General features: G+C 34.6%; 1 protein-coding gene across 1 annotated transcript; it reads right to left on the reverse strand.

The window, feature by feature from the left end:
- Positions 1-1,710: 1,710 nt before the first annotated feature.
- LOC104098670 (uncharacterized) lies at positions 1,711-5,317 on the reverse strand. The gene is made up of 6 exons (XM_009605467.4): positions 4,826-5,317; positions 4,701-4,737; positions 3,782-4,018; positions 3,648-3,695; positions 2,393-2,841; positions 1,711-2,030 (listed from the first exon to the last, which is right to left on the reverse strand). The coding sequence occupies exons 1-6, from the start codon at positions 5,155-5,157 to the stop codon at positions 1,955-1,957; spliced, it is 1,179 nt and encodes a 392-aa protein (XP_009603762.1). The 5' UTR covers positions 5,158-5,317; the 3' UTR covers positions 1,711-1,954.
- Between the last annotated feature and the right edge of the window lie 7,239 nt (positions 5,318-12,556).

The following is a 12,556-nucleotide window of genomic DNA, read 5'->3' on the forward strand; positions in this document are numbered from 1 at the left end:
AACCACCTAGGTGGAAGTCACAACCCTAGATCTTTTATAAACTTGAAAAACAACAACACCAAAAATATCATTCTATAGCTTTACATTTACAAACAATAGCATAAATTTTAGAAGTAGAAAGAAACAACCAAGTATGTGGAAGTGCATTTTAGGCACGTCATACACTTAGTCTAAGTATATACCTAATCCAATATAAGCTCTCTGAGGAATCGACCCCGACTCAAAGTTGGGTAATTATAATTGCATCGACCGCTTCACAATCCTAATCAGTGGTGTGAATTTAGACGATATCAGCGTGTGTGCAGAGGAACAATTGCAGTCACTTTACAGCTGTGGGGAGTTATTGTTACTGTCAGCAAGGGAACTGATGTCGATCTTTTCCCTCTGGTGTTTCTTGGACTCTGAAAGTTGGAGCATGTCCCATATTTGAAACTTGTTGATCTTTGAGTACTCAGAGGATGTGGAACAAGTTTTCCATATGGTTCTTAACATTAAGTTTGTCAGATCATCAAAACATAGCATGACACATAACTTATCAGACTCTAACATTCAAATAGTGTACTATAGCAGTAAAATTTAGTGGTGACCATAGCAGTTGAATACTCACTCCTCCTATAAGAAATCAATACTCTTCCAAGTTTGTTTACAAATGAGTGAAACATTGATCAATTAAACCCCCCATTTTTACCAATCAAGAATAGATCAGCTAGTTGAAAATGATAGTGGTCATAAATTTGAATTGTTGTGTACTTGTGTTGCCTTGTTCGCCGTGGCGGATCAAATTTAGACGTTGCAAGTTCTAAATTGAGAGAGTGAATTCTGAAATGTATATACAATCAATTAACAATAGACTGTCACTATACAAAATAGATTGCCACTATACAAAAATATACAAAATAAACTGTCATTGTACAATTTATATACAATAGACTGTCATTATATAAAAATATACTAAATAGTCTGTTATTATGCAGAATATATACAAAATAGACCTATCTATTACTATTATTTTTAGCACATATATATAGAATTTGACCTCAAATCAGAGGATTCTACACAACTCATGATTGGATCCGCCACTGCTATTCTATAGTTGAACTACCAAGAAAAATTCTTGGTCTTTGCCTTAAAAACTCTTGATTGTATGCTTTATTTAAACTTCTTTAACTCATTAGCTACTAAGAATTATGCAAGGGAATAGTGATATGATCAGTATAGCATGGGGTACATCCTTATCCTCGGAAATGCTAACCAAGCTATCAAATCAAAATCATGGTCAAATGTTTGTTATAAAACAAGATTTTGGAATATTGCATTGATAAGTTCTGTCCTATGCTTTTTGTTTGTCAATGGATAGTAAAGGTGTTACTCCATTTAGGTTGTCCCCAACCCATTCCCCAACAAAGAAATCATGATCTCTGTGGCCCCTTTTAAAAGAGCAAATTCTGGAGTGTAAAAGCATATTCTTCTTCTATTTATAATTAAGAAGCTCATTTACTGGTTCTTTAATCACTTTATCTTGCTTTTGCTTCTTTATTTTAGATTTTCTAATCTTCGAAAACAAAGTTTAGAACAAAAATCATGTAATGGGGGTCCAGAAATCATTTGCATTATAAAGAATGTGAAGAATGTTTCTAAAAGAATTAACAATCTTGAAATATGGACTGCAAATGTAGGGACCAGTACTAAATTTTGAATAAAGAAGACATATTCAAATCACAAACATGTAGGTAATGAAATAATATTCAATGTAGACCATACATTATGAAAATGGCTTCAATTTCAACATTCTTTCCTTTACAGATCTCTTCTTCTTTTTTCCCTTTTCCTTTTCTTGTATTGTGCCACTCACATTACACAAGGATTATCAGAAATTCAAACAAAGGGAAAGAACAACAAAAGAATTGCTTTTACAGACACTAATAGGATTAACAATTTAAAGACTTTGATTGTATTAGTCCTCCTCAGATAGTGTCTGCTTCAAACAGTCAATATTGCAATATGCTACTGATCTCATCATATCTCCAAACCTGCAATTATTCAAAATCAATAGTCAAAATACAGCATGATGATATTGCTAATCATATTGTAACACAATAAGTTAAAAAGTGTTTACGGTGTAAATTTTTTTTATACAATCAGATCACCTAAAAGATTACTGCGGATAATCATCTATAATAAGTGGGATCAGTTAACATGAAAAATAAGGCAGGTCAATTGCTACAACATGTTAACAAATATGTTGCTCGGAACCTCAAAAATTGCCACTGCACCTGTGTCGGATCCTCCAAAGATGAATAATTTTTGGAGGATCCAAAACAAACCCCATGATATTTTTGAAGGATTCAAGTAATATCTGTTAAAATACGTTGATAGTGTAAAAATTCTTTACCGGTCGATGCTGTTCCTCCCTCTCTCAGCTAGATCAGTGCTAATTCTTGCTTTGCCAAAGTAATCCATGCTTTTTCTTGGTTTTTCCCTCTTGTCAACACTAATTCTTGGCTTTAGTACTCTTTTGTCTGTGCTAGGCCTTATTGCTATGATCTGTTTCTGTTCAGTACTGATTCTTGACTTCTCTACCTCTTCAATACTTGGTCTGCACTTAATTTCATTTGTAATATCAAGAGTATAATTTAAGTCAATTATACTTTCCTCAATAGTTTGGCAATCTGATTGTCTTTCCACTGAAGTTATGAACTTCTTGAGATGAGTAAAGAACTGAGGAAAGACTTGTAAGTCACAGTGATTTCCTCCATTTACCCATAAGGGTTCATACTTCATTTTACTGAGCTCCCAAAGCTTTTTACCATGTGAAATATCAACAACTTCATCTTCTGTTCCCTGCAATGGTATGTATCTTCTAAGAATTTATTATATGCAAATACAAAATAAATGGGAGACAGTCAACAAAATCTTATCCATTATTTAGTATAAGCCTGAAGGGAGCATTCGCGTAGGTGGTAAATTTGTTATCATTTGACCAATTGGTCACGTGTTCGAGCGGTGGAAGCAGCCTCTTGCAGAAATACAGTTATTCATGAATTAGTCATAAGTCTGAAGGAGAGCCTTATCGTAAGTGATAAATTGCTACCATGTGACCAGGATGTCACAAGTTCGAGTCGTGAAAACAGTTTTATGCAGGGTAAAACTGCGTACAATAGACCCTTGTGGTACGACCCTTCCCCGAACCCCGTACATAACAAGAGTTTAGTACACCGCACTGCCTTTTTTTTTTAGTCATAACTCTTAAGCCTACTTAATCCCACTAAATATTGTGTGCCAGCTGATTAAGATGTTTAAACTAATTATTATTCTAAAAACTAATCAAAGTCTGTGTGCCTAAGGCATGCCACAAAAACCAGAATAATTGATAGTCCATCCGTCTATCTGTCTTCTAAAGTTTTTTTAAATCGTCAAATATTCTAAAATTTCACAGTATCAAAACGACTAATATTTGAAACCGAAAATAAAAAAAAGTCAGTCTGTTGCACTAAGCTCTTGCTATGCGCGGATCTAAGGAAAGATAGAATCACAAAGGTCTATTGTACACAATCTTACCCTGTATTTTTATAATAACTTTACCGGTTACGCCAAGGCTCCCCGAAAATAGTAATTCTATTATACTAGTTGAGTGTTTGGAAACTTACATGAATCACAAGAATGGGACAATTGACATATGGGATTTTGTCAATATTCTGCAGAAAACAGAGAGAGAAAAAAACTGTTACTTTAACACATAAATTAGGAAACTTAAATAAATCTTGAACTGAAGTTGACTAACCTTGTATATGTCAAGCCAAAGAGAATACTTTATACGGTACATAACTCGAAGTCCAGAAAGTATTGCACTTTGCAGAATTACAGCCTTAATTTGAGGCAATTTTGTGGCCAATTCAAGAGTTGGACCACTTCCAATTGATTGTCCATATAATATAATGTCTTCCTCCTTTACTTCATAAATCTCTTTTAAACATTTGTATGCAGCTTCTATATCAGCATATGTATTTTGCTCACTTGGCTAGGTATACAAAAGCAAACACCAAATAAATAAATAAATTAGCAGTATAAATGAATTATTACAACCCATCTAAAAGATAAATACGAGTAACTTTTACAATAAGTGAAACTAGTTAACTCGAAAATAATATAAACAACCTGCGACAACAAGTAAAATTACGCTCTTTATGCTATCAACAAATAACAAACACAGTATAATCCCACAAATATGGTCTGGGGAGGGCAGTGTGTACGAAACCTTACCCTTACCTTGTGAAGGTAGAAAGACTATTTCTGAGAGACCTTCGGCTCACTAAAAACATAGTGAAAACATTGTAGAAAAGAAAACAATAGTGTATAACCATGAAAAAGAAACAGTAACACGAAACAATACCAACAAAAGCAAAATAACAAGAAAATTAAAGTAAAAAGACAACAAGTATAAGAAATTAAATTACTTATCATTGTATATAAATTAAATCCGTCCAAGAATTAGTTAACCTCCCAAAGAAAATAAAAAGTGAAAGGAATGGAGTGATTGAATCATATGTTTCATTGACATAAACGTGATTACCACTAATCAAACTTAGTGTTAATATATTATAGTGGCTAAGTCTGGTTGTAAAGTTCAAAATGTAGTTTGATTTATTATACTTCCAGCTCATAAAATAAGGCATAACATGTACAAAAATGAAAATGCTTACCTCTCCATTAGACCTTCCATATCCAGCATAATCATATCTGCAAAAATCAATACATTCAGCTTAAAGATGAATCAAGAAAATAACTAAAAAGACCAGAGGAATTAACAAGAATGTGATCTAATTACCCCATGATATTAATGCGTAATCGAACGCTAAGTTCGACGAAAAACTGGAACATTTGGCCAATATCAGCAGCATTACCATGAGAATAAAGAAGTGTCAAAGTTGCAGCTTTGTTTCTTACAAAAACTGCAAAAATATAGTGACCTCTCTTTGTTTGCAGAATTGAAACTTCACCCTTTTCACTTTGAGGAACACCTAAGAGTTTTAGCTTTTGTGTTTGCTCATCTAAGTCAACTTGATATGATGGCTCTGGTGGGAAAAATGCTAGCTTTGCTGCAATTGTTGAAGCTGCGCCACCCATTTTTACAAGATTTTCTAAGTCTTTTTTGTTCATATAATGAAGAAAAGAACAATAGATATTATGTTGAAAGGATTTTCAAGAACATATATGGATCATTTTGGAATTTGATATATTTGTTCTTGTCATGTTATAAGGGGAAATTGGCTGGTTTTTGCAGACTAGAATGTCAAATGGAGAAGTGGACTAAAGAGCAGAGATGTCCTTAAAAAGACACTACCTTTAAAAGTGTGCTAAACAAAAACATAATAACACTAATAAAATGGTTAAAGCTACTTTGATGAAAATCTCAAATTAATTTAAGTGGATTAGTTTTGAGGACTTGTGATAAAGTGGTTGTATGTTTGATTCTCACCAGAAATATTAGTTTAAATCAGAACTTTTCAAATCTGCAAGTTTTTTATATTCTTTTTGAGTTATCAATAACTAAAAAATTTAAGTATATAAGGGTATATCCTAACAGTCGATAAAGTGAATGTAATCGTGAAAAATTAGGTTCGAATCCAAGCGCAGACACAAAAATGTGAGACGATTTCTTCCATATAGGGGTGTTCATAAGAACTCGAAAAATCGAACCAAACTGACTAAAATCGATACTTTTTCGGTTTGGTTTGATTTTGGTTTCCAATTTTAAAAACCGACCAAATTTGGTTTGGTTTTGGTTTTTAATCAATAAATAACCGGAAAAAATTGAACCACACCGAATATAGAAGTAACTATTTAAAATTTATTATTATACCTATATATACGTGTATTTTTATACAAAGTTTCTAAAATTTTATGTTACATTTTAATAGTTTGCACTTTTAATCTAATTCTTTGCTATTATAATAATCTAGTTCTTTACCTTTACATTCTAGTTTGATTAGTAGTTTTCTTTTGCTAAGTACAAGAATTTATTTCATGATAAAAATAATTTATTTTTAATTGAGTCCTAAAATTATTTATCACTATTTGGTTCAATTATCATCAATATATCTTGGTAAATGATAGATTTCTCAAAGAGAAATTAGTTTGATAGTGTTATGTTGAAATTGTAGTCACCGGAATATGTGTTTGGTAGTGTATATCTCATATTTAAGAAAATACCGATAAATAACCGAAAAACCCCTAAAACCGACATATACCGAATCGATAAAAAAACAACTTAATTGATTTAGTTTGATTTCAATATTTGAAAAATCGACTTACTTGGTTTGATTTCTGTTTAAGAAAAAAATGACTCAAACCGAACCATGAACACCCATACTTCCATCTACTTAAGCCTTGACGGGCAAAATTACGTTATACCCATGTACTAGTGAAAGAAAGTATGCATTTGATGAAATACTCAAGGTGTGGGCAAGGTTACCCACTCTTATGTAAAATTACTTAATGCTGTTTAATTTACATACTCTTATGTAATTGTGATGTCTGCAAGTAAAACTCAACAAAGATTAGAATTAACCACTTTGTCGTCTGATAGTTTGTGTGAATGATTTTAAGTGAAATCAAAGTAATAATCATGAGGTTTTAAGTTTTAACACGGTATAACCACTAAAGCCAAAAGTAATTAAGATGTGTTTAGAACAGTAATTAAATGTTAGTAAAAGGAAGCAGAAGGATCTTTGATATTTGAGAAGATCAAATCAGTTGATTGCATTTGAAAAGATATGAGCAATAAAAGAACTTATTGATTGACAATTTCCAAAACAAAACTCATGAGTCAGAAAAGAACCTAAAAATGGCCCCATTCTAAAGCAAATATTCATAACATTGTGGGCCTAAGTGGTTACTTTATGGGGAACCAATTTATAATCTTGCATCATTACATTTCTTTTCCTTTTTGACCTAGGTGTTAGTGCACTTGTGAATGTTATAATTTTATTGTTTACATTTTCAAGTATATTTTTATATTTTTAGAGTTTTTTCTTGTTAGTTTCATGTGAATAGTTGTTAGAGAAATTCATCAACTAATTTTTTTTTTGCTCCCAAACGCACACGCTGCGTATACGTAGTCGTACAAATAATAAAATGATAAATCGAGTGTCGAGCTCACAAAGATTTGTATTAACTACTCACTAGTTTCACCAAAAATTTTATTCAGTCGAGTCAATCAGAATTCAAAAGTGTGATTATACTAAGCAATAAGTCTAACAAATAACTAATTTATCAAGTATCAAAATAGTTGTTGTGTAATCAGTAGAGACAAATATTTCAGGGTTGTGATTGATTTACCAATCGTATTGTGCTCTAATTAACTCTCAATTTCATACAATTCACTCATGGTTGCTAATTAATCGAACAATTACTCTCGTAGTATTCTACCGAATTACTACTCGCCTATTCAAAATAGATTAACACCTCTATTCCTATGGAATCAATCTATTAAGAGCACATTGAGATTACGATATTTAATTAAGCATGGTGACTAGGTATATTCCTATCCTAGCCACAAATCTGTCCCCCTCCCACTAAGAGTTAAGATCATGCTCTCTTCACTTCTTCTCTAATCTAGATGTAACTTTCCCAAGCATAGCATAGATAGTAAATAGAACATATTTATTGGTCAGACAGTTAACCAATTAATCACAGAATTGAAGAACAACCATATATTAGTGCATTGTAATCAAGGCTGAGTCAACGTTAAACAATAATATTCATGGCTAAATCACAACCCCGAAATTATGATTTTTAGCCACTCATGATAATATCAAAACAAATTCACAAGTGTTGAATAATTGAGAATACTAATAAAAGATGAAGAAAACTGAGATATCCTCGCTCCCGGATGTTCCTCGTGTGTATGTTTTCCTCAAAGTGGCGTCTCCCCCTCAAAATAGGCTTAGTCTTGCTTTTATACGTGTTGGAGGGGGGGGGGGAGGTCTTGGGCCGAAATAACCTTGTCCCATGCGAACTAGGAAAAACTTTCCGTCACTAGCGCCCAGGGTAGCGTGTGGCGCTATCCCTGGGGCTGGGATTTTTTTGTTTCTGACTTCTGCGCTACAAGTAGCGCCCCACGCTGCCAGTGGCGCTACAAAGTGGTTATTTTTCAGTTTTGCTCCTTTTTGGCCCCAATCTCGCACCTTCGCCCCGTATTGCCTCCGGATGATTCTTACACATAAAACACTACGAGTTAGCATAAATTATTGCATTTCACATTCGAAATCCACGAAACATGAGTAAAATGCGAGGCGATATATATATATATATATATATATATATATATATATATACACTTTAAGCTAAATATCACTTATATTTCAGCTTTACAACTAATTGAGGGAGAATTGAACATCTACAAACACTTGCGAAAACAAGAATTTCGTTAAGAATACTCAGAATATAACATATATGTACAAGAAGTAATATCCGATTTATATATGCAATAATGGACGGAAAGAATAATTAGCTTCTTATTAGTCTATTGCTATCATCAATAAGTGCAAATGTCGGAATAATATAATAATACATAATACATGAAAAATTATTTCCTAACGCAATTAAATCTAAATTATTCAGTATATTTATTTTCGTAAATTAATGTTGAAATTGTCAAAAGTCCCACATCGGTGGATGACAATTTTGAATGGGAATTTCACCCTATAAAAGGAGGCCTAATGTTTAGGATTTAAACACACCTCTCATTTGCCTTTTTATCTTCTTAAGGCATTTGTATCTTCTCTCTTTAGTATTATTTCACTTGTAATTATGGAGTGGAATAAAATATTGACTGTGTCCGAGAAAGTAGGCAAAATTGGTCGAACCTCGTAAATTCTGGTGTTCTTTTATTGTTGTCTTATTGTCTTGTTTATTATTTAGTGGTTGTCATAATTTTTGGTATAGTAGTTGTGACTCATTCACACTATATATATTTGTCTTCCGCAATAATTGGTATCAGAGCCAAGTTATTGTCTAAGTATGCTTTGTGGTTGCAGCATAGTCTGATCTTCCATATCAGAAAAGATCTATCTTGGTAACTGAGTTAAGGTTCTATCTGAGTATGCTCTGTGGTTGCAGCTTAGTCTGATCTTCCACACCAGAAGGGAAATAATCTTGATTTGTGTCGTCAGCTACTAAATAATATTTGTGTCAAAATGGGAGACAGTAAACAAGAAGAATCTACATCAAGTGTCAATAATACGTCGTCGTTGGCATCTTCGCTTATGACAAGAATTGTGTCAAATGCGAAATTTGCGGTAAAAATTTTTGACTGGTCAGGACATTTTGGGATGTGACAAGGCGAGGTTCTAGATGTTCTTTTTCAACAAGGGCTAGATCTTGCCATTGAAGAAAAGAAGCCAGATGTTATTGGAGAAGAAGATTGGAAAATTATTAATCGTGTTGCTTGCGGTACCATTCGATCCTACTTTGCTAGAGAGCAGAAATATCCATACACAAAGGAAACTTCTGTAAGTAAATTATGGAAAGCACTGGAGGATAAATTTTTGAAAAAAAACAGTCAAAATAAATTGTACATGAAAAAGAGACTGTTTCGCTTCACCTATGTTCCTGGTACTACAATGAATGAACATATCACCAGTTTCAATAAGTTGGTCACAGATTTGCAAAATATGGATGCAACTTTTGATGATGGTAATTTGGCCTTGATGTTGTTTGGGTCACTTCCTAATGAGTACGAGCACCTTGAAACTACTCTACTCCATGGAAATGACGAAATTTCTCTCAGAGAAGTTTGTTCGGCTTTGTACAGCTATGAACAAAGAAAGGAGAAAAACAGAAGGGCGGAGAAGGAGAAGCACTAATTGTGAGGGGTCGTCCTCAAAATCAAACGAGGACTAAGAAGGGAAGATCCAAGTCGAGATCTAGACCCAGCAAAGATGAATGTGCCTTTTGTCGAGAAAAGGGGCACTGGAAGAAAGACTGTCCGAAGTTGAAGAATAAGGCCAGACATAACAATGGAAAGGCCATTATGGATTCAAATGTAGCTGATTGTGATGATTCAGACTTCTCATTAGTTACAACAGAGTTATCAACATCATCAGACATATGGTTGATGGACTCGGCTTGTAGCTACCATATGTGTCCCAACAAGGACTGGTTCGTGAATTTTCAAGAAGGAGAATATGGAGTCATCCACACAGCGGATAACAGCCCTCTTACCTCATATGGCATTGGTTCAATAAGATTAAGGAGCCATGATGGAATGATCAGAACATTAACAGATGTTCGATATGTACCGGGTTTGAAGAAGAATCTCATCTCTGTGGGAGCCCTAGAATCAAAAGGGTTCAAAATCATTGCAGAAAATGGAGTGATGAGAATATGCTCCGGTGCACTAGTGGTAATGAAGGCCAATCGGAAGAACAATCACATGTATCGCTATCGTGGTAGTACAGTTATTGGGACAACGACAGTGACATCCAGTGATGACAAAGAGGCAGAAGCAACCAGGCTATGGCACATGCGCTTGGGACATGCTGGAGGGAAATCCTTGAAAGCTCTATCTGATCAAGGATTGTTAAAAGGCATAAAGACTTGCAACTTGGAGTTTTGCGAGCATTGTGTCAAAGGAAAACAGACAAGGGTTAAATTTGGTACAACGATCCATAATACTAAAGGCATTTTGGATTATGTACACTCTGATGTTTGGGGTTCTTCCAAAACACCTTCATTGGGTGGGAAGCACTATTTTGTAACCTTTGTTGATGATTTTTCCCGAAGAGTGTGGGTGTATACAATGAAGAGGAAAGATGAAGTGTTGGGAATTTTTCTCAAATGGAAGACGACGGTGGAGAATCAAACATGCAGGAGGATCAAGTGTATTCGCACATACAATAGAGGTGAATACAAAAATGATCATTTCAATAAGGTCTGTGAAAATGATGGCATCGTCCGACACTTCACTGTCAGACATATACCACAACAGAATGGAGTGGCAGAACGTATGAACTGGACTTTACTAGAGAAGGTACGGTGTATGTTATCCAATGCTGGCTTGGGCAAAGAATTTTGGGCTGAGGGAATTACATATGCATGCCACCTCATTAATCGTCTACCATCTGCTGCTATTGATGGCAAGACACCATTTGAAAAATGGTATGGAAAACCTGTTATAGATTATGACTCTTTGCATGTGTTTGGCTTAATTGCATACTATCATGTGAAAGAGTCAAAATTGGATCCGAGAGCAAAAAAGGCTATATTTATGGGGATTACTTCTGGAGTCAAAAGATACCACTTATGGTGTCCAGAGACAAGGAATATTATATTCAGCAGAGATGTTACCTTTGATGAATCTGCCATAACAGATAAGGTGACAGTTGAAGATGTCAAACAAACTGGTGGTGCATCAAAGCAGGTGGAGTTTGAGGGAAAATTTATTTTTCCTACACAAGAAGCAGAGGAGGAAACTCATGAAGATTACCCTCTGGAAGAAGAGCCAGTAGAGAGGGAGATTCCAACTCAGGAACCTCGGCAACAACTTGAATCAATAGCAACCAGCAGGCCAAAAAAGACAATAACGAAACCTGGTCGTCTCATAGAGACGGTTGCTTGCGCAACCTCAATTGTAGCTGATGGTATTCCTACCACTTATAAAGATGCAATCGAAAGTTCAGAAGAAGATAAGTGGAGGATTGCCATAAATGAAGAATTGCAGTCCCTTCATCAGAATCATACATGGAAATTAGCCAATCTCCCGAAGGGAAAGAAAATAATTGGGTGCAAATGGGTATTTGCAAAGAAAGAAGGATTTCCTAACCAAGAAGATGTTCGCTACAAAGAAAGATTGGTGGCCAAAGGATATGCTCAGAAGGAGGGAATTGATTACAATGAAGTATTTTTTCCAGTTGTAAAACATTCCTCCATTAGAATTATGTTGGCTTTGGTAGCACAGTTGGATTTGGAACTAGTTCAGATGGATGTAAAAACTGCGTTTTTAAATGGAAACTTGGAGGAGGAAATCTACATGAATCAGCCAGAAGGATTCAAAGTTGCTGGAAAAGAAAATATGGTATGCAAACTTGAAAAATCGTTGTACGGATTGAAACAATCTTCTAGACAATGGTACAAGCGATTTGACAAGTTTATGTTGCGGCAAGGGTACAAGAGAAGCAAATACGATCATTGTGTGTATTTGCGCAAACTTAATGATGGTTCCTTTGTATATCTTCTCCTATATGTTGATGATATGTTGATAACTTCCAAGAATTCGGAAGAAATTGATAAGTTGAAGATTCAACTGAAGGAGGAGTTCGAGATGAAGGATCTGGGTGAGGCAAAGAAAATTCTTGGCATGGAGATAATAAGAGATAGACGTACAAAGAAACTCTGTTTATCTCAGAAAGAATATTTGAAGAGAGTACTAAAGCGTTTTGGCATAGATAAGAAGACTAAGCCAATTAGTACGCCACTTGCTCCCCATTTTAAGCTAAGTACTACTATGTCGCCAAAGGATGAAACTGAACAGGAGTATATGTCAAGGGTACCATAC

The sequence above is a fragment of the Nicotiana tomentosiformis genome, chromosome 10 (assembly GCF_000390325.3).
Source record: "Nicotiana tomentosiformis chromosome 10, ASM39032v3, whole genome shotgun sequence".
In the NCBI taxonomy this organism is placed as follows: domain Eukaryota; kingdom Viridiplantae; phylum Streptophyta; class Magnoliopsida; order Solanales; family Solanaceae; genus Nicotiana; species Nicotiana tomentosiformis.